Source organism: Phragmites australis, chromosome 2 (assembly GCF_958298935.1).
Source record: "Phragmites australis chromosome 2, lpPhrAust1.1, whole genome shotgun sequence".
NCBI lineage: Eukaryota > Viridiplantae > Streptophyta > Magnoliopsida > Poales > Poaceae > Phragmites > Phragmites australis.
Window position 1 is genome coordinate 759058 of NC_084922.1, and position 26688 is coordinate 785745.

General features: G+C 41.9%; 2 protein-coding genes across 7 annotated transcripts; both read right to left on the reverse strand.

The window, feature by feature from the left end:
• Positions 1-86: 86 nt before the first annotated feature.
• Positions 87-2306, reverse strand: LOC133892390 (uncharacterized). 4 transcript variants are annotated; one of them, XM_062333143.1, is made up of 3 exons: positions 1942-2301; positions 1759-1851; positions 87-456 (listed from the first exon to the last, which is right to left on the reverse strand). In XM_062333143.1, the coding sequence occupies exons 1-3, from the start codon at positions 2131-2133 to the stop codon at positions 304-306; spliced, it is 438 nt and encodes a 145-aa protein (XP_062189127.1). In that variant the 5' UTR covers positions 2134-2301; the 3' UTR covers positions 87-303. The 4 variants fall into 4 exon arrangements, with proteins under 4 accessions (XP_062189127.1, XP_062189119.1, XP_062189136.1 ...); XM_062333135.1 differs by having other exon boundaries at positions 1711-1851; positions 1942-2283; XM_062333152.1 differs by lacking the exon at positions 87-456 and adding an exon at positions 1360-1497 and having other exon boundaries at positions 1711-1851; positions 1942-2306.
• Positions 2307-5339: 3033 nt separating this feature from the next.
• LOC133892421 (uncharacterized) lies at positions 5340-12821 on the reverse strand. Of its 3 annotated transcripts, none has more exons than XM_062333193.1 (7): positions 12623-12821; positions 11533-11650; positions 9285-9712; positions 9081-9206; positions 7885-9002; positions 5736-7457; positions 5340-5615 (listed from the first exon to the last, which is right to left on the reverse strand). In XM_062333193.1, exons 2-6 carry the CDS (start codon positions 11646-11648, stop codon positions 5850-5852), a joined length of 3396 nt encoding a protein of 1131 aa, XP_062189177.1. In that variant the 5' UTR covers positions 11649-11650; positions 12623-12821; the 3' UTR covers positions 5340-5615; positions 5736-5849. The 3 variants fall into 3 exon arrangements, with proteins under 3 accessions (XP_062189177.1, XP_062189186.1, XP_062189168.1); XM_062333202.1 differs by having other exon boundaries at positions 11533-11787; XM_062333184.1 differs by having other exon boundaries at positions 11533-11803.
• Between the last annotated feature and the right edge of the window lie 13867 nt (positions 12822-26688).

The following is a 26688-nucleotide window of genomic DNA, read 5'->3' on the forward strand; positions in this document are numbered from 1 at the left end:
ACTTGGCCCAGTGCACCAAACCGATCAATGGGCCGGATGACAAACAGAAAACGAGGCTTCCAGTTTAGTTCACTCAATGCAAACCAGAGAGCAACGCAGGACAGACTTCAGATTTTCTTTTTTTGCCAATGCTGAAAGGGGACAACACAACACATCGACCTGAATTCCCAGGTGAATCACAAGACATAAAACTCATCTCCTGTTACAGGAAGCTAACTGTACCTCAGCCAGTAATTACCTCGAGCTGCTGCTAGTTTAGTTCACTCAACGCCGTTTCAGTGCAATCGACGCAAAGATGAAGCATCAAATCTTGCTCTGAGCCCCTTTCGGCCTGGAGGCCGTCATCCACTGCCTTACGATCGCCACCAGCTCGCCGGACTCCTTCCGGATCTCCACCATCACCGCCGTCATCCTCCCTTTATGCTCCACCACCCTCCCGTCCATCTCAACTTCCTCCTGAACACGTCAGCACAATTTAGTTTAGTCCTACTAAAGATGGTTGAACAGCCTCCTGAAAAATCTTGCACTGGATGTTTGTCGACTCGACTTATCCATATATTCAGAAAAAAAGGAGAAATTTGCGCTTAATCTACCTAGATACTGGAAATGAGAACCGCAGAGAGCATAATGTGAAAAGGTACATATAATGCTTTGTTGAGTACTGTAACAGCAAAGCATCTTGATGCTGAAATGCTTAGTTTGAGCCCTGCTAAGAATATGTTCTTAGAGCAGATTGTGCTACAACTACAATTTTTTAATTGTTTGCGAATCTTTCGTTGAGGGCAACTAACCGCTACCCTGTAATTCTCGGGTAACATGGTTGCTTCTGGAAATAAAATTAAAAAAGAAGCATGTCCATAGGTCATAGAATGGCCAGTCCTATTCCTCGCATCTGTACCAGTTCGCTTTCTATTGCCGAAATAATCAAAGTTGCATTGGCAGGATGCATATAAAACTATGCAACATTGATCAAGAACCAGCACGGCAGGTCACTTGCCTAACTACTTGAATAAGAAAAGCTTAAAAGGTGTCCAAAAAAGCATCTAGCCATCTTTCCAAAGCACATCGCCAGACAAAAAAAAGAGTTATTACTAACAAAATGCTCGGTGCTCAAAAAGCAGCTTTTCTTGAAGGAGTAGGCTCTCCTAATTGGACAATCTAATCTGATACGCGTGATTTATTAGTCCACCAAGACCGAGTTTTTGTACAAGGCGGGGCACGAAAAAATGATAAAGAATTAATCTACCTTCATAATGTTTTCTGAGGATTAGTTTCAGAACAGAAAAAAAAATGGATTATGCGTACAACCCCCAATATCTATTACAGCATTCCTTATTTTTCTACTATAGCAACATTGTATCACTGAATAGAGGATCTGTTGGAGATGAATTTCTAGTGCTATAGTAGACCGCAAAAGCACTGTAGCACTTAAAAAAACAAATTTGAGGACTCTCTTGAAGATGACCTAAGCTGAACTGGACTGGACTCGCCCTGTACCTGTCAATATTCGATACACACGTTAACACGGCATTGCTCCTGGCTACACGACGACTCGAGATGTCGACGCCTGGTAAACAAAAGTGAACTAGTGCAAGTGACTACACAACACTAACGTTTGCCGCTTTGCCTTTCTTTCTTCTCTGGAGTCTAGAGGGGAAAAAAAGAGGGTTTTTTGGGCATCTCGAGGAGGAAATTAGAGATGGTACGCACATGGAGCTTGGCCGGTGAGAAGTAGGAGATGTCATAGTGGACGGAAACCTTGATGATGCCCTCGACGGACATGATCGCCGCCGCGCAAACGTCGTCCGCCGCCGCCGCGATGGCCCCCGCGTGCCAGTTCCCCTCCGCGTCCTGCGCACAAACCCGAGGGCCAAGTCAAGGCTCGATTCATCACAAGACACAGCCGAGCAAGAAACTACCAGAAGAAACGCGGGCACGCACGGTGAGGTGGGCGGGCACGCGGAGCGAGCAGAGCGCGCGACCGCGCTCGGCGAGCACCACGCGCACGCCGGAGAGCGGCAGCGCGTTGAACGCCCGGCCGGTCCCGTCGTCCCCAGTGGCTCCGGCGTCCTCCAGCCACCTGCGGGCGGCGGCGGCCATCCACGCGGGGGGCGCCGCCGACGGGCCGCCCATGCGTGCGGCGTCGGCGTACGAGCCGCGTGGGGGCTTTGACGGGACGAGGAGGCTACCAACTTGGGTTGCTGTCTGCTTGCTTTGCTCTGCCTCGCAACGCTTTTTTAATACTCGGCGAGTTGGCGTTGCCTGCGCGTGGGCGGCTCTGTCAAGTCCCTAACTCCTTTCGCTTCTGAAACTACCCTCTCTCTTCACGCCTTTTTTAATACAGGAAAGGCCACTGGGGATTCCTATGAGAATTGAGGTTCCCTGTAAAATTCTTGAATTCTCAACATGCCTTCAGAGTTGAGTTGCAGCTTCAGGCTCTGCTCCATCTGCAGCTGCACACCCAACTCAAGAGAGATCACCAGCCGCCGAGTTTAAGCAAGACCTGCCTGCTCACCTGCTATACCTACAACAACTTGCCACTCACCAGTCTATCAGTCCAGGCTTCTCTCTTTGTCGCATCCGATTTCAAAAGAACAAATCAGATACATTTCACACATATTTCATACATACGGTGACTTCATAAATGATAACATAACAATGTTATAATATAGCGATAAGATTCATTACAAAGGACTTATAGATCTTAAAGAAAATACTAAGATAACTTCCAGCGATAGCGGGTCTTCCATTCATGTACAGTCGTTGTTCGGGGAGCGTCAGCCTAGAACATGGTTTTCAGGTCGAAGACTTCCTCCGCCTATAACTCAGCTTCCATCATTCGGGATGTCCTCAAAGTCTTCACATTCTGAACAGCATCAAAAGGTTAGGAGAAGTCAAGCGTTAGTACATGGAGTACTCAGCAAGTGTGGAAAAACATGATACAAAGACTTAAGGTAAGAAATGCTCGACTAAGGTTTACTGCATCTATATCATCCTAATCTAGGACTCAAAAAGGATTTAGCGATTCTATTTACTATGTGTGACGACTCCAACATTAAAGAAACAGCTCATCAGATTCCATCTGACTACCAAACGCACCAGATATCATATATCCCGGCTACCAACTTATCGGGGTACCACCACACGACTACCCAAAACCAATTATCCAAGATCTCTACTAATCATGAAGAAGTCCAAGCCCGCTCTTGATCGTGAGCACGGCTGATCAATTAGTTCTATACGCTGCAGAGTCTACACACTTTACCCACAAGTCGTGATCAATTCTTTTGCCAGTACCCGTTGGTACCTTACATACTTTCAAGGTGTACGCCAAGAGATCACTACCAGGCTGTTACAAAGCTCCCGTCAAACTGTAAACACCCACTAAGGTTTCACCACTAATAGTGATTCCATCACTGCAGAAGCTCCCTCTTGTGCCACTTAACCGTCCAGTGATGCTCACAGAATTATAGGGTGGCTAATTAATTGGTTAGGCCGTACCCATATAGGCCTCGTGATTGTGCTGTTATGCTGGGTTATATGTCTATGAACTAGTCCTTAGGATCTCAAGCAGGTACTCGCACATCACCCAATACGTACACAATAGCCATTCCAACCAAACCAACCTACCTTGATCCCTATGTTCCATGTTACTACAAAAAATTACCTAAACCGGTTCATGATGTATAGACCATTAATCAAATTAACATTTATCCCACCCAACTTGACAACACAACAAAACATTTCTACCCTTGACACCCAACTACAACACAAGCGACAAGGATAATCATGGAAAGTATTAATAAACACTAAACATGAGATTCATATTGACAAAGCATGCAATTAGAAAGTAAAAGACACACTTTTCTACAATAGGATTAATGTGATTAAGGACACTTGCTTTCAGTAGTGGGCTACTCAAACTCTTCAAAAGTCCGGTCCTGCAGATTCATGAACTGCTCGTCTCCTAATGCAATCACGCACACCAGAAACAAACAAGTACAAATATCTAATAACAGCACACTAAATAGAAGCAAAGCGCTATGAAAAGCCTACTAACGAATAGTATTTGCTGCTACGATAGTGTGAGCGCAAGAATTGTTTAAAACAGAGCTCGTGTGGAAAAATTATGAGAGTTTTAAGCTACAAGGGTTTTTCTAAAAACAACAAGGGCTAATTCGTAAAAATAGAAAGTTCCAAGGACTTATTTGCAAATAAATAAAACTATGAGTGGCTAAAAGTAAAATAACAGGGCTGAAATGGGCTTTTTTTGTAAAACCTGAAAAGTCTAGGGACCTAATTGCAAAATTACCTATTTAAAAGAATTAATAGATTAATTTTAATTTAGAAAACCTAATTATGAGGTCAACATGACGTCGGCACGCTGACTAGCTCGACTCGGCTAACGTGGACCGACACGTGGTGCTGACGTGGACTATGAGTGCTGACTAGGATTATGTGACACGTGGCGGCTTCCTAGTGGCTCACGAAGGGGTATGGCTAGATCTAATTGCGATCGTTCATCCACGATCGGACGGTGGGGGGTTACCTTGGATTTGGCTCGGGACGTTGACGGCGACGAGGTTGGGACGACGGCGGACGATCAGAGAAGGATGGCGACGATGCTGTGACGATCGGGGAACTCCGGCGAGCGGTGGAAGACGATCTTCGGGCGTTGGGGAGTCCGTTTGATAGGCACGTCGGCATCGGAGGCGGCGGAGTGGCCTGGCGACGGCAAGCTTCAACGGCATGGCTTCGGCGATGGCTAAAGCTTCGTGCGGTGGCTAGGCTTCAATGGGAAACGGCGGGAGACGATGAGGTGTGGGCGGGGAACGTGGGCATGGGCTCAAATGATATTGGGGTTGCGCGGAGAGGCTTGGCGATGGTGGAGGTGCTCGGTGGAGTTCGACGGCGGCTCGGAAGCTCATGGGTGGATGAAATCCGGTGGGATTTGAGGGTGTGAGTGCGGAGAGGTAAAAGGAGGTTCAGCCAAAGGGTTCGATTTAGATTTTATAGACAGGGGGAGCGGTTGCGGAGTCGGAGGAGGTTGTGGTGGCAGTTTCGGTTGAGTGAGCGAGAGGGGGGGGGGGGGGCGAGCGCGGCGCAAAGGTGAAGAACAAGCGCCACACTCTTCCATCCCAACCAACACCTGCATGGCTGCATCGTCGCCACCACCAGTCTTATTCTGGTCTGGTTGCTCCTCCTCGTCCACGGCAGGATCGTACCCCCAATGTGTTTGACAACAGGAGATACCAAGAATCTCTGCCTCTTCAGGCAAACCGATAAATGATGCGAACTGAGAAGCATATCTTGTCTGATATTCGAGCATTCTTCAAGACTAAACCAAAGTAATATGATGTTTTATAAAACTCACAACCAGAACTAGTTAATCGACCATAAAAATACATTGTACAACCACAACAACAACATTGTACAACCCCTATGGTAATTACAAAACAAGCAAACCATTCTATGGCCACATGCCTACATTTTTTCTCTTGTACAAAGCAAAGTAAGTTTATTGGGGTTTGCCACAGTTACTGGAGATCAGTTCTTCGCCTGTTACATCACAAACATAAACTGGAGGCTGCACCTGACCATGGTAGCTGTTGGTCCTGCATCCAGAAAACAGCACATCCATTAGTATCTTGCAAAGAACCCGCATGCACCATATCACTAAAGTAAGTAAATCTCCGTCTTCATTTCTGTTAAAAGAAAAGAAAATATCTGTTTACCTTGCAAAAGATTCAGTAAAGCCTTCCTCTACCAATGTCCAATGATGATCGCTTAGCATTGACAAGGTGAAGTTTGTGAATCTAAATGTTTTAGAACTATGCACACTCTGTGCCTCAAAGGTTTATCATATACTCGTTGTTGTCACTAATTACAGTAAAATCAGCTGGATTTCTATTAGTCACGCAGATATCCTTTCTGACAAGCTTATCCAAGGGATGAACCATTTTCCCATCGCCCCTGGTCCAAGATTGAGCTACACCATATCTTGGTAACGAATATTCTGGATTTGCAGCAGAACTAACAGAACCCAACTGCAGGGCATTCCATCTTGCTGAAAACATTCCTGAGTTCAAGGCCTCATAATTTTCTTTTCTATTCATATCAAATGATGTTATCCCTTTAGACACACCCAGTCTATATCCAGACTGTGTCCCACAGCTCTCAGACCAGTTTGCAATGTCCTGCTGCAGCAAGGAACCAAGCACACCAACTCTAGGATGAGGGCGTAAAGGTCTGTGCAAATTTTGGTGAACCTGATGCCGTGACAAGTCTTGCAGTGTCAATGGAGCCTTTTCAATTAGGTGACTTCCATATGATGTGTTGGGTGATGCTTTGTACTGATTATGCACGTATTGTGAACCGAGAGTCTGAAATTCCATCTGGTTCCTGTGAGGCATTTCATAGTTTGTGAAGCCTGATGCGGTTGATGAATCCATCAGTCTCAGAAGATGTGTTGCAGGCATGGCTTCGTTTGGATACAGGCCTGATTGTCCAACAATCCTTTGATCATACAGCTTATCAGCTCCCATGGTTGATACTGTACTTGGAAAACTTCTTGGCTGGACCTGGTTAACTGCTTTGTTTGTGTAGTGGTCTATGGCCGCAATTACTGGCTGGTGAGTTGGATAACTATTAGAAGCTCCAAGCACATAAGTGGAAGCTGAATCAACTTCTCGAATGCAATGTCTGAATTGAGAACCATATGTTGACGTTGGTGAATTCCTTGAAGCTGCCTTGAAAGAATCCCACATTAGCTTCTTTGTTCCTTTATTGCTCCAGCTCTGAACAGGTACTTCAGCAATATGTTGATGATGTGAAAATGCTGGTGAGGTACAAGCAATAGTGACATCTTCGTCCATGCTTAAATGTGTCTGTTGTTCCTGGGTGCACTTCAAAAGATCTGGAATATGTAGCTTTGGAGGATACACATTAACAGCCTCTGTGATGGATGCTGCGTGAACCTGTAATGATTTTTGCATCTGTAACTTCGAAGGGTGCCCATTGGGAGCCTCTGCGCTGGATATTGCATGACCTTGTAATGACTTCTGTGTATGTAACTCCTCCAAAGGATGCACACTGGCAGCCTCTGTGCTTGATGATGCATGGCCCTGTAATGACTTCTTCCTTTCTGATGCCAATGACTTCTGTAAATTAGTGTCAAACACCGTAGATGTGTCGATTGAACCATGCTTGGCAGCTATTTGGGCACAATCATCTGCAGTTACTTTGGGTCGGGTATGATTGTTTTCCAAAGAATCGGTGCCAGTCATAAGTTGTCTCTCACGCTGATTTCTGGCGAGAAGTTCAACAATGTCCATGGGGATGTCATCCATCGCAGTCTGTTTCTCATGAATCTCTAGCTTCCGTTTCTTCTTATTCTTGGGCATTTTCTGATGATGAAGGCCAGGCACATTATGGATATCACGCTTACCCAGTGAAACCTGAGATAATTAATGAAATAAATGTGAATATTTTATAATATCCGCCAATCCAGATCAAGGTAATACAAGATAGAATATTTGCAGCATTAATATTTTTCAGCGTGGATGTCCATTGCTTGCACAATTATAAAATATATCATACTAATTTAGAAAAGAAAAGGGAGAAACATCCTATACTGGGCACATGTTACCAACCCTGCTGATTAACCATAAGAATATCAAATCACAGGTCAGCAAAACTAGGGAAAGCAGATAAATAAACGTAATTATCTATTCACATATTCTGTAGAATACTGTAGGATATTTCCCCTTATGATCAATGTCAATTTCTCTATTTACATAGAAATACGCCCCAAAAATTAGGAAGAAGGAAAAAAGAGAGACGTCAAGTATCTATCCGTAACAACAAATAATTCTTGATTCATACCTTTGTCAGACATCTTTGCACAGTGTTTTCAGACGCCATGTGACATAGATCATCTGCCTTGAGCATATTTCTCTTTACAGTACTGTTCTCAGCGTTTTCACCACCATGTTGGGCACTGGCGGTAGGCAGAACTTTCCGCTTTATCAAAATCGTTGATTTTCCCTTTGACAATAATTTCTGTTTAGAGTTCCCGGGCACATTTTGGGTTTGGGAAAGGTCATCTGCCTTCTGCATATTTCTCTCTAGATTATAATTCTGTATGTTTTCATTCCCATGCTTGGCGTTGGAGATAGATAGCACTTCTTTCTGGTTCATATCTCCCACTGAGGGTAGAAAATCATGATGCATATCTTTAGAAGCAGGTATATCTGGAGTAGAGTTTGAAATAACAGAAGAATGAACATTCTTGTGTCCTGAGTCTTTTTTCTCAGTCCTTACTTTCTTATGAGTTTTTTTCAGCCAGTTCATGAGAGAAGACCCATCGTCTACATTATCTACTCTGAGGTGTGTCTTGTTCTGGATAGTTCCTGATTGAATTTCTTCCACTTTCTTGCTGCTAACAGAAGTGTCATTATCATTTCCTACCTCCAATAACATTTTGCCTTTATCATTCTCACAGAGAACAACAATGCTTGCATGACGAACTTCAATGGCGTTTGCAGAACCCCTTACCTTGTCAGTATCTATCAATTCTGATAATAGCCGAGTCTTTTTTGGCTTTCTCTGACAAAATTTGAGATCTGAAATGGCAGCCATGTCAACGGGTTTGTTCTTTTTCTTCTTACTATTAGATCCAGCATTTCTTTTTGAAGCTGCTTGGCGTGGACCCCTGTTGCGGACTTGACTGGCTTTGTGCCCATATATTGATTTAGGGCCTTTGTGCCCATATATTAGTTTAGGAACAGTGCAAGCATTGCATTCATTCTGAACATCTTGAGTTATTTCATCTTCATCTTCGTTTGGCACTTCACAAGGTTTTGGACTGCACGGACTTTGTGTGCCATTTCCTGCTTTGCTTGATATCATCCGAGGAACATCAGGTACATCAGTAACATCCACAGAGACATCATTCGAGATATTTGCCATCACATCAAGATTATCAGGCGACACCTGTAACTCTGAGGATATACCAGCGTATTAGTATATTGTATACAAAGAAAAGTTACTAGTTAGGGATCCACCAAGCTCAACGATACCTTTTGTGCCAATTCCTGCTTTGCTCGATATCATCTGAGGAACATCAGGAAAATCAGCAACATCCACGGAAATATCATTAGAGATATTTGCCATCACATCAAGATTATTGGGCGACCCCTGTAACTCTGAGGATATACCGTCATATTAGCTAATTGTATACAAAGAAAGGTTACTAGTTACGGATTCACCAAGTTCAACCATACCTTTTGTGGCTGGATCAACATTCACCTCAGTAAGTACTCCTTTGCTGCCAGAAGGAGAGTTGCATTTTGAATTGCATTCTTGGGCACTCTTCGAAAAAGTTGATGCACCAGCATTATTCCCTTGAGATGATTGTTGTGTGCAAGGAAACAGCCTTCTGGAATCAACACTAGTAGGCATTATTGTCCGAACAAATGAGATGGAGCAACCATCATTAGTGCCATCCTGCGTCATAGAAACAGTTCTAGATGTAGTTCTGTGATCTGAATTTTCCACTTTATCCAAGCAATTTGAGCAATTCCATCGTCGAAACTTTGCCACTGAAAGTGGGGACAAGTTGTTGTGGTCATCGTGTTGTCGCTGTTCACGAAAAATCTGAGATAGAGAATAAAGTATTGGATCCTTCTTCTGAAGCTGAGCAACATACTCCCTGACAAGAGCATAAATCATCAACAAGGCACACAATATATTCATAGTATGATGTTTGCTCTGATTAAAAGACAAGGATAGAAGGACTTCAAAATCGAAAAGCACTTTTCTACCTCGTGCATAGACAGTAGCTTGAACAACAAACCTTGATGTCAAAAGAAGGGCCTTTATTAACATGCACATTTGTGCAGTAACTGAGAGGCTAGAAAATACCCTATTCTAATATGCATGAACTAGTAACTACTGCAAACACACATAAGAATACAAGATACAACATAATTCCTATAAACAAACATGCATGTCCTCTCATCTTCTGAGTGCTTGTGAAATTATGAATAGTACATTTACATGTTTGTTGAATGAATATAACTTCTTGTAAACAACATCATGAATGAGCAGGCATGTATTCTTACTAGCGGCAATACATAAGAAAGAGACATTTAAATCATTTGTTCATTTCTAATTGGTTGGTATTAAACTGAACTGAGGACTCAATACGAATAAAATTAGACACGTGCCAATTGTGAGTACAAAGGTAGAGACTGAATGACTGATTTTCATGTATAGCGACCAAATTGAACCAATTCAAACAAGTACAAAGTTCTAGGTGTGTACTAACACGCACCTTTTTTTAGGACGATACTAAGGTACACTACACAAAGTAGTTCAGAGAATAAATCAATGCACCAGTGGAATATGCTGAATCTATGCTTCAGTGAAAGAAATAGCATTTGCAAAATAGGGCCCAGATGCTGGTTTTATCATAAAAAAATGAAAAAGTTACCTTTTGTGAAAAACAAAATTCAGTAATGTAGTGGGAGAAATATATTAATGAGGCACAGCTGGCATATTAGCAATGAAGGGGTAAACTGACGAAGGACTGGTTAATGGTTATAATTAGCAAACCAAAAGGCTGACAGTGGGAATGGATAATATCAACTCGAGAATCTCTGAACAATCCAAATGACCTAAAATGGAAGTCTCAAAACAAAAACGATGCAAATTTCAAGAAAGCAATCTGTTCTAGTTAGCCACCTCCTTACATGCAGCATTCCAACTCTACTTCTAAAAAAAAAAAAAATCCAGCTCTAGGGTCCTTGAACACTCACAAATGGATGAAAATAGGGATCTCAAAACAAAAACGATGCAAATTTGAAAAAAGCAATATGTGTTCTAGTTAGCCACATCCTTACACGCATAACATTCCAACAAGTTCTGCATCGATCCTTGGCATAAGAAAAATGGTAACGAAGTTTATACCACTACTATCGATCTGAGGCAAACACAAATTGTCTAGGTCCCTTTCAGTAACGATCAAGGTCTTTAAAAAATTCGTATACAGATCTACAATTAGCTAGCATTGTGTGAATGCATGCACCTGCACACATGGAAAACAAATATGAACATGCACCTAAACTAATAAAGATAGACATGCATATGTGTAACACTGAGAATCAGACACGTATAACAGAATATATAATAGCATATGTCGAGTACACTAGATAAAACAAAAAACCAAAATAAGTAACATAATATTTTTCAGAAGTTGTTGGTATCCAAGACATATTTATGTGCATGAATACACATTTGGGCCAAGGGATCTAGACATTTTACGCTAAACCAAATGCTTTCATGCACATCAGTGTGTCACGGTTCCCATGTGCGCTCTCACATATATATAATAGATAACTGTTTAAGGGCAGAAGATTGAGCAAAACTATGATTAAACAGCAAGCTCAACCGTTAAACAGTGCTATACTGCTATATGGCATGCCAGACAATGATGTAATACAGGCATCTAATATAGAAATTAAAGATTACCTTATGGAGAAATGATCACAGTACTGCTGCTCTGCTGGTCTGTTGTCATGTTCAGCAACTGTACTTAGACGCCTTAATTCCTCCACTGCTCTAGTTCTAAGAGCAACCCTTTCCATTGCTACAAGAAGAGCAGCAAAACTTAGGCACGTCAGTCCTGTGATCTTGCAACGGAAAGGAACACCTCAAACATCCATGCACACACGGCAAGCATTGCATGACCGGCCATACACATCCTCACATCCTGGGTCATCGAAACTGCAGAAAGTAGAGGCTGAAACAAAGGAACAGAAAGGTTGAGCTAGACCGTGAACGCGAACACGCATGTGTGCATACTTAGCTCATGGAATATAACACAGCACAAAGCGCTATACATCCCAACAAAGCAAGTAACGAACACAACCTAGACCGTGAATTAACCCTCCAGGATGTATCATCAGTATAACTAAACACGCAACGTTAATTACCTAGCTAAGCCGCAGATAGATAAACATAATTAACCTCCATGCATGTCTATGGACGCAAAGCTGTGCCCTCGACGGATTAACTCGTGACCATGCTAGTCCACTCGTCTCTGCAAGAATCCTCGCAAAAGACCGATTTTTTCGCGACATGAAATATAAGCGGCCACGGATTCCATGCGGGCGCAGTAAGCTACGGCTCAGGTCCCGAGGGGCCACACACAGACACAGCTGTCTCCTGGCAAAGCCCCCACACGAAGCAAAGCGACCGAGCAAGCAAGGGAAACAGTACTACAGTGTGGACGCGCCCCCCGAAGCTTGGGCGAAACGCACCGCTGATCGGACCTAACGAGCGAGTTCGCGGGATCCATGAAATGATAGCTGCGAACCTGGCGCAAGTTGCAACTTTTTTTCCGCCGGATCGGTGGATACGAGCATGAAACGAGCAGATCTCCGTCCCTTCCTGACCACCCACGGGCGGATCCACTACCCGGGTGAGCTCTGGCGACCGCCAGAGATGGCCGGCGCAGCACCACCACCGCCCCTCCCTCCCCCCCATAACGCCGGCCATTTGTACAGAGAGAAGAGGTAGCGGACAAAGAAGAAGAAACGGGGACATGTGGCACGAGTACCTTCTTTCACCTTGAGGAGCGCGGGGGCGGATCCACCACTGAGGCGAGGTCGGGCAGCCGCCCGAGGTGTCCCGGCGGCGGAACGAGCAGAGGAACGCGCTGGCGCCTGTCGGAGTTGGAGACGAGGTGAACCGCGACGGAATCGAGCTGGACAAGGAGAAGAGTGGAGACGGGGAAGGTGAGGTTGCAGATTGGGTGGAGAGAGAGGAGAGCTCCGCTTTTAATTGGGGAATTTAACTTTTCGTCCCTCTACACTTTAAAATGCTACTCGACTTTATATTTAGTACCTAAGAGTTTAAAAAATACATCAAAAAATGTGTAGATTTTTGCATATGCTCTATAATTCATAAGCAAATCATTTTAACTACATTTACCTAAAAATCTTGTGTATAATTCAAACTAAAATTTCTCAAAAGGTGCTACTTTTGTAACTTCTAACAAATTTTAAGGCCTCACAAAAGTTCCAAAAAGTCTAGAAAAATTCACTAATATTCCTCTAATGTGATATACTAATTTCTAAAATTATCTCTAATATGATGTACTAATTTACTAATAAATAGATACTATAAAGAAATTAACGTTTTCACCTTATAACTTAGGGTGGAAGATAATTTTAGAAATTAGTACATCTCTAATGTGATGTAGAAACTTTTGGATAATTTTAGTTTAAATTTTACATAAGATTTTTAGGTGAATCCAGTTAAAATGAGTTGCTTATGAATTATAAAGCATGTACAAAAATTGACACATTTTTGGTACATTTTTAGCTCTCGGGTACAATTCACAGAGGGAATGAGGGGTCGAGTGGCATTTGAGCTCTAGAATCCGGTAGGGTGGCATTTTGGAGTGCGTCATTTGGTAGAGTGAAAAAAGGTTAAATTCTTTCTTTTAATAAGGAGAGGAGCTATCGGATCCGCTGGCAACCGAGTCCGAGTCCACCGAGCGGATTCGTGGAGACGGCAACCGAATGGGCTAAATGGGCTGCTCCACATTGCCCGGAGTAGCCCATTAAGCCAACTGCTTCCCTGTTTCCTCTCTTTTTTCCTTTTTTCCATAAAAATTCCACATTTCAAATTTGGTTGCAAACTCAAATTCAAAATTTATGGAAAACCTCCTAAATTTTCCAACAGTTCTTAATGAAAGATTAAGGTGTGGCTCATTGCGTGTTGCCATTGAAATATTACACTCATATACTAAATATTCAATCTATCCGTAGAATCATGCTTAAACGTTTAATTCAAAACCGCACACTATGCCACATTGTACCTTGTTGGAAATATATCAAAATTGTTTTAAGTTTTATGTCTAATTTGTAATATGGTATAACCGTTAGTAACAATATTTATTATACCTTACTCAAGGTTTTATTGTTTCCCCATTAATACATCTATTTTTACCTTTGCTTAATTTATAGGTTTATATTTTTTTTTTTGTCTTTTGTTGGGGAATTAATATGCTCTCTTCATTATTGAGGTATTCTTCTTTACTTAGACTCTGTGTCTCTGCCTTAGCTTAAAATTCTTCCTGAAACTGTCATTGGCTAATGCAGTAAGCGTCATAGTGAGCAAGGTAAGGATAGGAGATGGGACTACCCAAACCCTAGATCGAGGTGGAGGTAACCGATGGGGAGTTGCTGAGAGGAAGAAGGGATGACATGGGCGCAACCCGTGAGGCCAGTGCGCATCAGGCAGAGGGCACAGGGGTAGGCGGTGAAAGGCGAATCCATCTACATCTCTGGTCTTCATCATAGATCTGACAGCTCTCATTGTAGCGATTTGGTTGCTTTCTATTCATTTTCTCTTTCAGAGTTGCTAAAAGATTTATTTCAATTTTTTATAAAAAAAATACAACCAATTTTGAACTCTGCGCTACAGTTTTGAACTCAATGTCCGCACTTTGACTAATGGACTAACGTTCATATCATGGGGCACACGCACTTGGAATGCAAAAAAATTTGTATTCTCATTGCAAAAGTCCAGGGAAAAAACTGCATAGTTCCCTCATTGCAAGAAGGTGATCATATGTTTGTGTGGCTTTTCATTACAATAGCATACTCTGCTCTACATCATCAGACTCGTTACTTAACACACACAATCTGACATAGGCAACATACAACATGCGCTATACCAGCCATATGGTTTTCTCAATAACTTTTTTCACTATAATTGTAATCTAGTTTATATTCAACTAAGGATTGTTGAATTAGCAATACATACATGAAATTCTTTAAAATAGTTTGAAGACTATAAAGGACTAGAGTTGGCATGCTTCATGGCAAAGTAAAGAGATATGTAAAACATATATATTTCTTACCAATATTTTACTTGGTAAGAAATATCTATATTTTAGATAAAAATAAAAAATCTAGAATTTAGATATTTAGTAAGAAATGTGTGGAATGTGTCACGTACCAACATTCTAAATGTCTTGCATCAAAGGATAATATAAATATGGGTGACCTCCTCCCCCACTAACACTAAGTAACTAGAAATTAGAATATGACTCTACGTCTAGATAGTTTCACCATATACTGCTAAAATATAGCATGTCATAAATGTACCGGATACAAAATCTATTTAGGTTATGATCTTATAGGGTCGTTCCACATTATATGGACAAAAGTATATAATCTCACCTTGTATTCTTCCTTACTTAGACTCCATGTCTCCGCCCTAGCTCAAAATTGTTCTTGGATCTATCATTGTGACCACCCACCACTCCCCCGCACATCGCAAAGATGAGATATTTCTCGACAAAATTGATAGCCCGAGAAGTGATAAGCATAATCAACCATAAATATACCACTAGAACTAGTACATACATAGGGGACGGAAAACCCGAAGAGATTTGGTACGAGAAAAAAAAAGGCAGCATACCAAGATTTGGGTTAACCGATGAGACCACACCCTCACCAAATCCACCGAGAAAACCCCAAATGCATGAACGAAACGGAGGCTCATGGATCAAATCAAACCAAGCCCAAAAGGGGAAAAGGAAAAAAGGACATGATCGAATCGCCGTTGTGGCATACCTGATGTTCCACGGCAGGAGGGGTCGTGACCTCTGGGGGATAGATCGCAGCGAGGGGGGTGCAGCTCCCTGGTGCGACAGCGGCGGCTTTGTCAGAAATTTGGGGGAAGGAGGGAGGGGAAAACTGTGTGCTTTAGAGTTTTGGGAGAGATGTGGAGAGAGAGAGAGAGAGAGAGAGAGAGAGAGAGAGAGAGAGAGAGAGAGAGAGAGAGAGGGAGGGAGGGAGGGGGGACAAGGGTGGAGGAGAGAAAGAGGATGGATGAGGGGTTGGGGAAAAAAGAAATGGGGGAGGGAGGGAAACTAATCAATTGTGGGGCGCTCTTGTGTGGACATGATGTTTCCTTTGGGAGATGTGTATCCAATGCCCACACCACCAGGTCAGCACTGCCCATGCTGCAGACTCAGGATAAGAAAAATCCCTAGCTAGTGCCAGCGGCTGTGGTGACGAGGGTTACCATGGTAAAAAAATCTTGGAGATGGAACAACAATAATTTACATCTATCAGTAATTGTTAGAGAAGTTCATAGAATGAGTTTTTTCTACATAATAATAACACCTATTTTGCTAGTGATTTTTTTGTACTGGGGATTTTTTCAGTGGGTGATGCTTCGTTTTGAAATCAAGTATTGGAGTTGACAGATATGGATGCATGTGAGTTTGTCACAAAAGATTTTCAAGAAATTATTGCTCGTCGTGTGAAATGTACTCAGAGTCATACAAATCCCCATGCGCTATCTTGCATCCTTCTGTTTTCCAGCGTACACACATCTTAAATTTGGAAATGTGAGATCACCTTATGGAATTTAAAATGTATGGGTGTATGTTGAGTGATTTTGTAGGTAGGAGTAACAATAGTTTTGCAAGCGGTTATTGCTCATCGTGTGAAATGTACTCAAGTATTTGAGTTGGGGGAATAACATGTGAGTTTTGATGTCCATTGTTGGTAAGGAAGTTTTGCAATCGTGTTTTTTTTCCTTTTCATGTGAAGTCATAGGTAATCTTTTCATTCAATTTCCATCCCCCGTATTTTTAGCGTACACACCTCTAATATGGAAGTGTTAGATCACTACCTGATGGAATCCAGAACATAGGTGTGTCTTGCATGATCGTGTGAGCGGATGCGATGGTATTTATCTTTTTTCTCAAGGAAACTGTATGCAATTCATTAAAGATATGCGAGGCAACAAGTCATCATTAGATCCAAAACCAAGTGACGTCATTAAAACCTCATGGTTTACCAGTTAGACTACAGCTGGTAGACAACTGTGATAAGAGATATATGCTTACAGATGCCATGCATGGCATCCTCGTGGTTCTGTAAGCGAGTTTTTGCTCGTGTCATGTGAAATGCACCTAGAATCATAAGTAACCTCTTAATTTTTTGTGCATGTACACCTCTAAGTTTGAAATTGATATATCACCTTAGGGACTCAGAGAATTTGATAATATGAGGCACACATTTAGTGATAATGCGAGTATGTGGATGTACAAGTACCAATTATTTTCTGGTAGAAAGGGATATGCAACTCATTAAAGATATGCGAAGCAACATGTCGCCGCATCCACACCAAAAATATGTTCATAAGGCGGAATGGAAAAAAACGTTGTTAAATTTTTTTACCTAGTGCATAATTAATTCTGCTTAACGTACTACAGCAAAAAAAATTCTTCCACCTGTTCAGTTACAAATTTAGAGATGCGTGAATTTTTAAACAAATGAATTAAATAAATATTCTCTCACCACACCTATTTCAAATCAAATGTGCCAATATTAAGTTTTTTTCTACACCCAAGACCCAGTTTTTGAGAAGAAATATCTTGTGCCTCGTCGATCATATCCCTTTGAAAAGCAACGATATCTATTTGTGAGGCGCATATATATAGTGAAGTGGTAGAGTATTGTGGTGAGCAAGCAACACATGAAATAGCAGAGCTTAGAGCGCAGAGAATCTGGAAGCAGGAATGGGTGGGTGAGAGGCGCATCAGATGCCACGCCACCCAATCCATCCATCCATCCATCGCACTATCTTTCTTTACTCCACCCACCCACGCAGGCAGGAGGTACGGACGGCCGCACCACATGCTCACGCTACCACCAAAAGGAAACCCTAACCCTAACCCTAACCACTAACCAGGGGAGGAGGACGTGGGTTAACCAGACCAGACGAGACGTAACCCTAGCTAACCAAACCAGACGTGGGACCAGCCCAGCAATTGAAAGTGCCTGTGGGCCCCGCTTTGGAGCATTCAAGGTGAGGGGGGCTGTGTCAAGCAAAAAGACAAAATAATGGTGGTGGTTTGCTGCTGGGTTTTTTTTTTACGTTTGCTAGGCGCACACCACCGCTGCACCTCAGAAGAAAACCTATACTGGCCACAGTAATAGCGGAAATTAACAGTGACCTAGAGATATAAGGTTGGCACAATTTATATCGAAGGATTTAGCTAGCGGGCTCTGTACAAGAAATGATCTGGCATTTGGGAGTAATCGAAACGAAGAAGGGCAATAACCAACCATATTTAACCTTAGAAACTCAGGGTTTTCATTTTCTCAATGCATGAAAATTTCTTAGCATGTGCTACTATGTTGTAAACAAAATTCTATAAACCATTTGATCGACAACTCCATCCGATCTTTCGTTTGTCATAATCTTTTATGTTTTTAGCCACTTCACGTACACATTCTTTAAAAGATAGCCCATCATTCTTATCCCACGCAGACCTTAGCTTATCTTTCGACTTTTTTCATCTCATGCTTGCACAACTTGTTTGCATAGTGAAGTGTTGTGCGGATCCATCCATGGTGAAACTACTCCAAACAACGTATATTTGAGCAAAGGTCATCTTCTTTTGGAAAATTTAGGTCTATATGCCACTGGTTCAATTACCGTTTCAATTTTTGTCGCTGTTTTTTTTAATTATTAGGCTCATGCTAGTGTTTGAACCAAAAAACTTGTTGCAGTTTATGCCACTGGTTTGGTCCAACTAGTGGCATGAGCCTAACAAGTTTTGAAACCAGTGGCATGAACCAAATAATTACAAAAGCGATAGCAAAAGCCGAAACTGCAATTGACATGATGGCAAAAACCTAAATTTATCTTTTCTTTTGGGCTATCTACACATGTACTTTTCATGTTTATCATTTTTGCCTATAGTTGATACAAACTTTGCCTATATTAGGGCCATCATAACTACTAAGGATCCAAACCTAGCAATGCTCTTCGTAATCAACGAGGGTGTAACAATGCTACTGCAAATCCATACAATGATGTACCATGAGACACTAACATGCTATCACATACTAGGTTCAACACATCTACATGTCACGAGCGTCATTGCTTGATCGATTTGATTAGAATTTATACTCTTGGGTCCGTTTCCACGAAAGATTAATATTTCTTTTGGACTATTAATGTGAATCATCCCAAACGGTTTTGAGCTTTTATGCAAAATTAAGACCGTGGATCAATTGATCATATCTCTCTAGATATATTTGCCCTTTGGGGCTACGCTGACACATTCATACCGGCTATAAAAGCACGTGATGCCAAATTGTGTCATCATATTGAACAATTTAGCTATAAATCACGCATATCATATCCAAATTTGAGTTACAGTATTTTGGTTATACATATCACTGGACTTATGTATTTTTAAGGAATCGCTAGACTTACGTAAGCATATATACTAATTGTGACGCATCTACATGCATCCTATTTCTCGGTCGGCTGTTGGATTCAAATATTATATCTGTTTATATTAAAGCTCCATATTTTTTGGATATCTTGTAAATTCCTTAAACGTTCGGACTTTTACGCAAAAGACTACATGTCAATTGACGATCTACTCTCTCTCTCTCTCTCTCTTTTGCGAACATCTACCTCTACTGCTACGTCAATATATTGGTCAGACTGGCTACAGAGCCTAGTTTCGTCGTTGTACTGATCAAGTGATCATACTAGCTATAAAAGCACGTACAACCAAGTTGAGTCATCGCATTGATCGTACCAGCTATAAAGAGCAGCATATAGCTAAATTACGCCACACTACACTAATCTTTGGATATCCAAGTCCATCGAACATTCATTTTAGAACATTATTTCATACTGCTTGCAACCAACTATCAAGTTTTTGGGTTCAAATTAATCAAGTTTTTTTTTTTAACAGGTATCCAAGGAAATTGATTAGATTAGGTTAAGTTTGAACTTTCAACTATTGGTTCAATATTTGGTACCTAAAGCACGGTGGAAAAACCTAGGAATAGATAAACTGCAACGTCCCATCGACAAGACTAGAAAAATCGAAAAGGGAGCTTAGCTAGACTTATTATTCGTGGATCTCTAAATATTGTCGAGGGGAGAAAGATCTAGAGAGACCACTTTTGTTTAAAAAATCATGTAGCACCGACGGATTATATTCTTTTATTTTTCCTACTCGAGATGATCAAGAATAGATAGATCATATAGTACACGATGATCAAAATACGGTACGGTAGCTAGTAAACATGGGTCGTTGGATCTCGATCCTACTGCGTACGATTTTCCATAAGCAAGGTGGAATAATATATACACAAGTTGTATGAAGCGTACTGATTTGACGTAATGATGTGAAGTAGTGGTCAAGGACGGTATCATATCATGCGCACGTACACGCTTATTTTTTTAATGCAGGCTATGCAATTAGGTTAATCAATTTTTTAAGGCTTAATATACATTGCTGGTTTTTGTTTACTACACCAAATTGGCAGCTTAATCAGCAAAGTAATCAAGTAGCTAGCTGCAGCCGACCAGATGACGTCCGAGGCGCTGATGGGTATTGGTTTTTGTTTGGTCCATGGTCAGGCATGCACAGAGAGTGTTTTCACTTTTCAGTGTACTTGACATGGGAATCTAGCTTAACTGATGTCAGTGAAATAAAAAAAAAGTATACGAGTAAATCACTAATCAGTCCTCCACTGCTGAAGATATGTTAACGATGAAGCTTGTATTTTTCTTTTTGGGAAAAAAGTATCTGTACATAACTAGTGTGTGAAATAATGATATCTCGATTTTTTTGGAAGGGTAAGCAGTAAGCAAGATGTGTTTTTTCTTGTAATATTTTCTGTTCGTCTGAAGAAAAGTTATGTTATTTTTTTGAAGATATCTTTTTGCCCCGCTTAATTGACGAAGTCTCTGAACACGAGCCTGTCATTTTTTTTGGCGGATGTATTGAACTTGCTGTTGGTTGTTATCATAAGTTATGCAAAATTGGAATCATATGTTACGTAGCCCAAAAAATAAGAGACACGACATGTTACTATATGCATGCATGATACTAGTTGATGGTGCAGACACGTAAGTAATTTGTAGTTGTTCTCATCAACTCATGATGATAAGACCTGCTATAACTTTTTCGATATATAAGGTATAATGCTTAACCTGATATATACTGCTAATTGTGAGAACTTAATTACAAGAACGAACTTAGCAAGAAGCAACAAAAACGGCAGCAATAATAATCACTAAACCTAGCTTTATATATGAAGCACACATGCATGCTAGCTGGCGGGCACCTGCAAGGCTGGAACGTTTCCGCGCTTAAGTTATATAGGTATACACACTTCTTATGAAATTTAGAAGTTGAGATAAGCTACGGATTCCGACGGCCTACAGCGGGGTTAGTGTTAGAAGTTTCAAGATTTGGTTTTTCCATAGCTACCGGATTTAAAGGAAGTTGGAGAAGCAGACCAGTCCGTGAGAGGAGGTGGGCGTGGGGTAGGGTGAGGTGAGCAGAGACTGGAGGTTAGTGAGGGAGGGGTGACGGCCACGGATCCGATGATAGAGCTGCTGCTGGAGACATTCAGAGGAGAGCGAAGGCGGGGTAACGAGCCGATGTTGTGCATGGGTGCGGACAATGTAAGGTTGAAGACGACCGTGAGCCGTTGGATGTCTAATCGTCGCCTGAAAAAGAAAATTTAGTATCTAAAAAAAGCATCCTCATAGTTATATGATTCAATACGCGGTATAATCCTTATGGTCTTGGTTATCGCAGAATAAGCTAGTTGTATGCACATGAAAGAAATCAATCAATCGTCACCTAATATATATTAAACATTTTTAACGTGCCAAAAACGACCTTATATATATACACACCCGAAAGGTTTATTCAGTAGCCACCTAAATTTTCGATCACAACTGTAGGGATTTACGACGATATGAGCACATATTTACTGCACAATGTTTTACGATAAATTACGATCATATTTACCATCGATTTATAGTAAATCGCTTGTCAATGTGTCGTAAATCATTGTTGTACAGTGTGGTAAATTCGGGTCACATATAGCGGCCGGGGGGAACTTGGCATGCATGCAGTGTTGGAATTAACTGAAGTCGCGGTCAGATGTCCGAAGGCATGCATGCGTACTACTAATTATTCCCATCGGCGACTCGATCTGGTCATGAACGTACCCGGCCAGATATGTGCACGCATGCATTCACACATGCCTCCGCTGCGTACCCGCATGGGCGCCCAAAAACCCAAAAAGCGATCGACGTCGCGTCGTCGTTGCGCGCAGCAGCAGCAGCAGCAGCAGGAGGAGGAGGAGGAGGAGGAGGAGGTTACCGTGCACCTCGCAGGCGGACAGCCGAGGGCACCGGCAAGCACGAGGCGTGACAGCCAGCATGCCTACGTGACACGGGAGGGGCGGTCGTCCGAAGGCGACGGGGAGCCGTGTGCCCGCGGGAATGCAGGCGAGCTAGGCAACGCATACGCCGCGACGTCGTACAGGACCTGCAGGTAGATACGGCGCCCGGCTAGGTTGGCGACGTGCAGCCAGCTGCCGATTGGTCCAGCCCGTACGTCCATGGCACACACAGGTCGTGACTGCTGCTCGCAGCCACTGTACTCTTGCATGTGATGTGAGCATGCAGCTGCTGCATGGCTGTGGCGATGGGCGGAGGCAGCGGTCGGCCGGCTGCGGATTTTTTTATATATTTTAGTCTATTTAATACTAATATTTTATTAACAGCGTATGGAAAATTAAATTTTTAGAAATAGCTTCTTTGGTTATGCCAAAGGTATTGAGGTGATCCCCTACCTATGTCACGCCAATTTCTTTGGCGTGAACAAGGCGGCATGCTGGCACGATGCCATGACAGCTAGCCGATGTGGCAGGCTTGAGTCGCGTCAGGAGTCTTAACGTGACTGGCTGTTACGTCAAGCTTCTTGGCGTGACTGAGGTGTATTTAGAGGGCCGCGCTGGCCCTTCCCTCCCACACGTTGTTCTTCCTCTTCCGTCTCCCCAAACCGAGCGTGCCGACGAGAATCTCCTTGGCCGATCCTCCACCATTTGGACCCAATTCGAAGCAGAGTTCTGGGGAAGTGTCCTAGTAAGGTAGCTTATCCATTCCCTCCATCTATTTTTGGTTTTTTTTTTGCTTGCATTCTTAGGTGAAATGGTAGGTAGGGTTTAGTATTTTGTGATGATGATCTATTAAATTCGTACGTTTTGGCTTAGATCTCGGAGTTTAAATATCGAGCTATGGTGTATAATTAGGTATTTGTATCGTGTGGAATTTGTTGCATACAATTATTTAAGCGTAGGTAATTGAGGCATATATGGTTAGGCTCCATGTATATGAGCAATGCATGTTCTTCTATATATATGAGTAATTTTGAATTGTTGTGATAAAATGATGAGTAGTAGAGATTGAAATTGATTATATGTAGAATTTGCATGTATTTTTGCATATGTGAAATGTTTGGATGGTTTGTGTAGATAGACTGGATTGTTCTTGTGTTTTGTGATGGCACGGCTATTGCAAATGGGGAGTTCGATAAGATGAGGGGGCATGTGTTGAAATTTGGGAGTCTGCCTTGTTTCAATGAAATTGTTGCTCGTGTTAGGTCAATTATGAATCTTGATGTGGATGAAAATGATGTAACCATATGTGGGAGCTTTGATGCTGGCCGGGGTGGTAGGTCTCACTATGTTGTCATAGAGTTAGTGTCGGAGATGATTGGAAGCTGTACACGGATTGTATGAATGTTCTCAAGTCTGTTGTACGGAGATTGTAGTTGATGTGGGTATTTGTGGAAGCTCGATGCCATCGGTTTAAGAAGTGTGGGGTAGACATAGCCACGAAGTGGAGCCTGTTAAGCATTTGGCTCAAAAAAATTACCATTGTTGTCCTAGAGGTTGCTAGTGTCTCTGATCTTACCGATATTACTATACCGAAGGTACCTTGTGCCTCCGTTAAGGAGATAGCTGCCGGTGGTTCTAATAAGTTAGATTTTGATGTTATATATAATGACTTCGATGATGGTTTTTTTGAGGAAGAGGAGATCCAAGGAAATGTTGAAGAAATTTCAATCTTCTCTTCGGATAGTGAGGGTGAAGAAGAAGGTGATGAGGTAGAAGAAGTAGAACATATGCCTGGTGTTGAGCAACGACATGTTGGTCCTGAGGTTGAAGGAGAAACGAGCGAGGATGAAATAGGGGCTTGGTGGAATGGAACTTACACGGAGCAGGAGATGAGGATATTGAAGGCTGTATATGTGTATATGTTTGAGGTGTCGGGGTACGCGGATATTTCATTGACCAAGAAAGCTCTATGTGATAATAGCTTAATGTCGATGGAGGAGGAGCGAAACACTAGGAAGGAGTTTATTAAGAAGGGGATGATATTTGTTAGTTTTGATGAAGTGAAGTTCTGGTTTATGGACTATGCAGTGCGATACCACAGGTATTACGATGTGGTTCATTCTTATGTGAAGGAGAGGAACACTATCAAATGCCAGAAAGGTTGTGGATTGTATGTATGGGTCCATGTAATTCCAAGTGACGACCGAAGATGGAAGGTCAAAAATGTGAAACAACCCAATACTTGTGGGTCAGCAAGGCTAGAACAAGTGCACTCGCAATGCACAACGAGGTATTTTAGTCGGTGCAACACCACCATCATTTGGGCAGACTCGAACATGACTATGGTCTCTCTAATTGAGTCTATAATTGGGTTTACCAATTACAGGGTGTTGTATGGCAAGGCATGAAGGGCAAAGTAACATGTGATGGCATTACTGTAAGGAGATTGGAAAGAGGCATACACAAGGGTGCCTAGGATATTTGATGCAATTTCACATTTCAATCCCGGAATGAAGTGCTTCATTTCGATCGGCCCTTCTCCTCCCCCATTGATACCAGTGAGCCCCTGCAATTGGGGTGCCTCTGGCGTGACAGATCAAATGTGTCATGCCAATAGATCTGACGTGACATAACCAGTGAATCACCCAAAAGACCTGCCGTGACACAATGTTCACCACTTTTTATTTTTCTATTTTGTAGATCGATACATTTACTCTATTGCTGATATGTATCGTACCCTCATGGTGTCTTGTCTCAGATGGTAAGAAGAATTCATATTATCGAAGACCAATATGCTTAGTCTAGATTGTCGAGGAATATTTTATTTTTCTAAACCATCCATAGATGTTACGCATAATTACTATAACAGTACATGACTAAACTTAGCAAAGACACAAATAAAATAATCCATATAGTTCATATAGTACAATAGACGACAATTACAAATGAAGTTCACAAATAGTTCCTAACATAATACGTTAATATAGGACACCAGAAATATACCCATCAAATTGACCCCGCATACTAATCGTCCGATCCTTCATAGAGCAATGCATCATCATTATCATCATCATCATCATCTGGGACAACATAGGCAAATTAGCAACAAGAGCTTTCGTTGTCTCCATTTGCACCGCATTAGTCACTGCCTCTTCAACCTCCATGACTCTCCTCTTGTGCTAGGGATACATATCACGGTAAAAATCACGAGTTGCCTTCTTATGGTTGACCAGATAGCATGACAGCACCATCAGATGACGCTAACTCCTCCATGTGATCTTATGATCCACCTCATTTTTATCAAGGTACTTCTCCCATGAGCATCTCCACGTACTCTATTCCCAAAAACAAATTCGAACTCCCATTAATAAGGTACAACCAACATAGGATATCAAAACAGAAAATATAGATGATATGCATCAAACTAACCATATCTTTGCAAGCCACATGCCCGCAGTAATATCCCACACCAAGTTCGGAGGATACTATCCTGTATCGAGCATTGACACCACAATTGCACTTCCTTGGATGACATGGTTCTATAACCCTATCCCCTTAATTTGATCGTGGTCCTCTATCCATTCGTCATCGAGATCATACAGTAAATCACGATAGTTACTAGCACCATAGTACTTCATTCAATTATATGATATAATGTATATGATATGTAATACTACATCACTCAAATTGTAAACACCAAACATGCGCAGTTTTTACCTTTATCATCCCTTCACAATGGAAGTAAGGAGATCCCCCAGAAGGTTCACACAGCATGCTATGCTTCCCGCAGTTGCATAACAGAAGATCCGCTAGACATCTTCTACGCACTTCACGCTTCTCTTTATCCGTCATTTTTGGAGGATTTGGTGGAGGAGGAACCCAATGAACAAACTTGTCGTATGGCTTCGGATACTGAGTAAATCGTTTCACCTTCAAAATCCTGGGGTCATACATCTCAGATCCATCAATCCATTGAAAGAAGAAGCACATCTCTCACTCTTACAAATCAATGAAACATAATGTGAGCAAAAGTAATGAGATATGTTTCTACCCTAACCCAAAATAAATATATACTAACACGATAATCATTACACAGGTAGTAAGAGTGGCTAGCAATATCTTCATGTAACGACTGAAGGGCCACGATATGTTTGCCACAATCATAGGTCAGGATAGTAAGAGTGGGAGGAACAGGGGCATAATTGCAACTAACATCGGGATGTTTTTTTTACCGATGTGTGTTCACTTTTGCTTACGCCACAAATTAAAAGTCATACCATACAACTGCATGAATACCAAATTATTACTATTTCAACATGCACCAAATATTTATACATTCAACACTAACAAATCCTACACACTATATTAGAAATGGTAAATTTCACACCACCACATACAAGAGTGAAATGGTCCC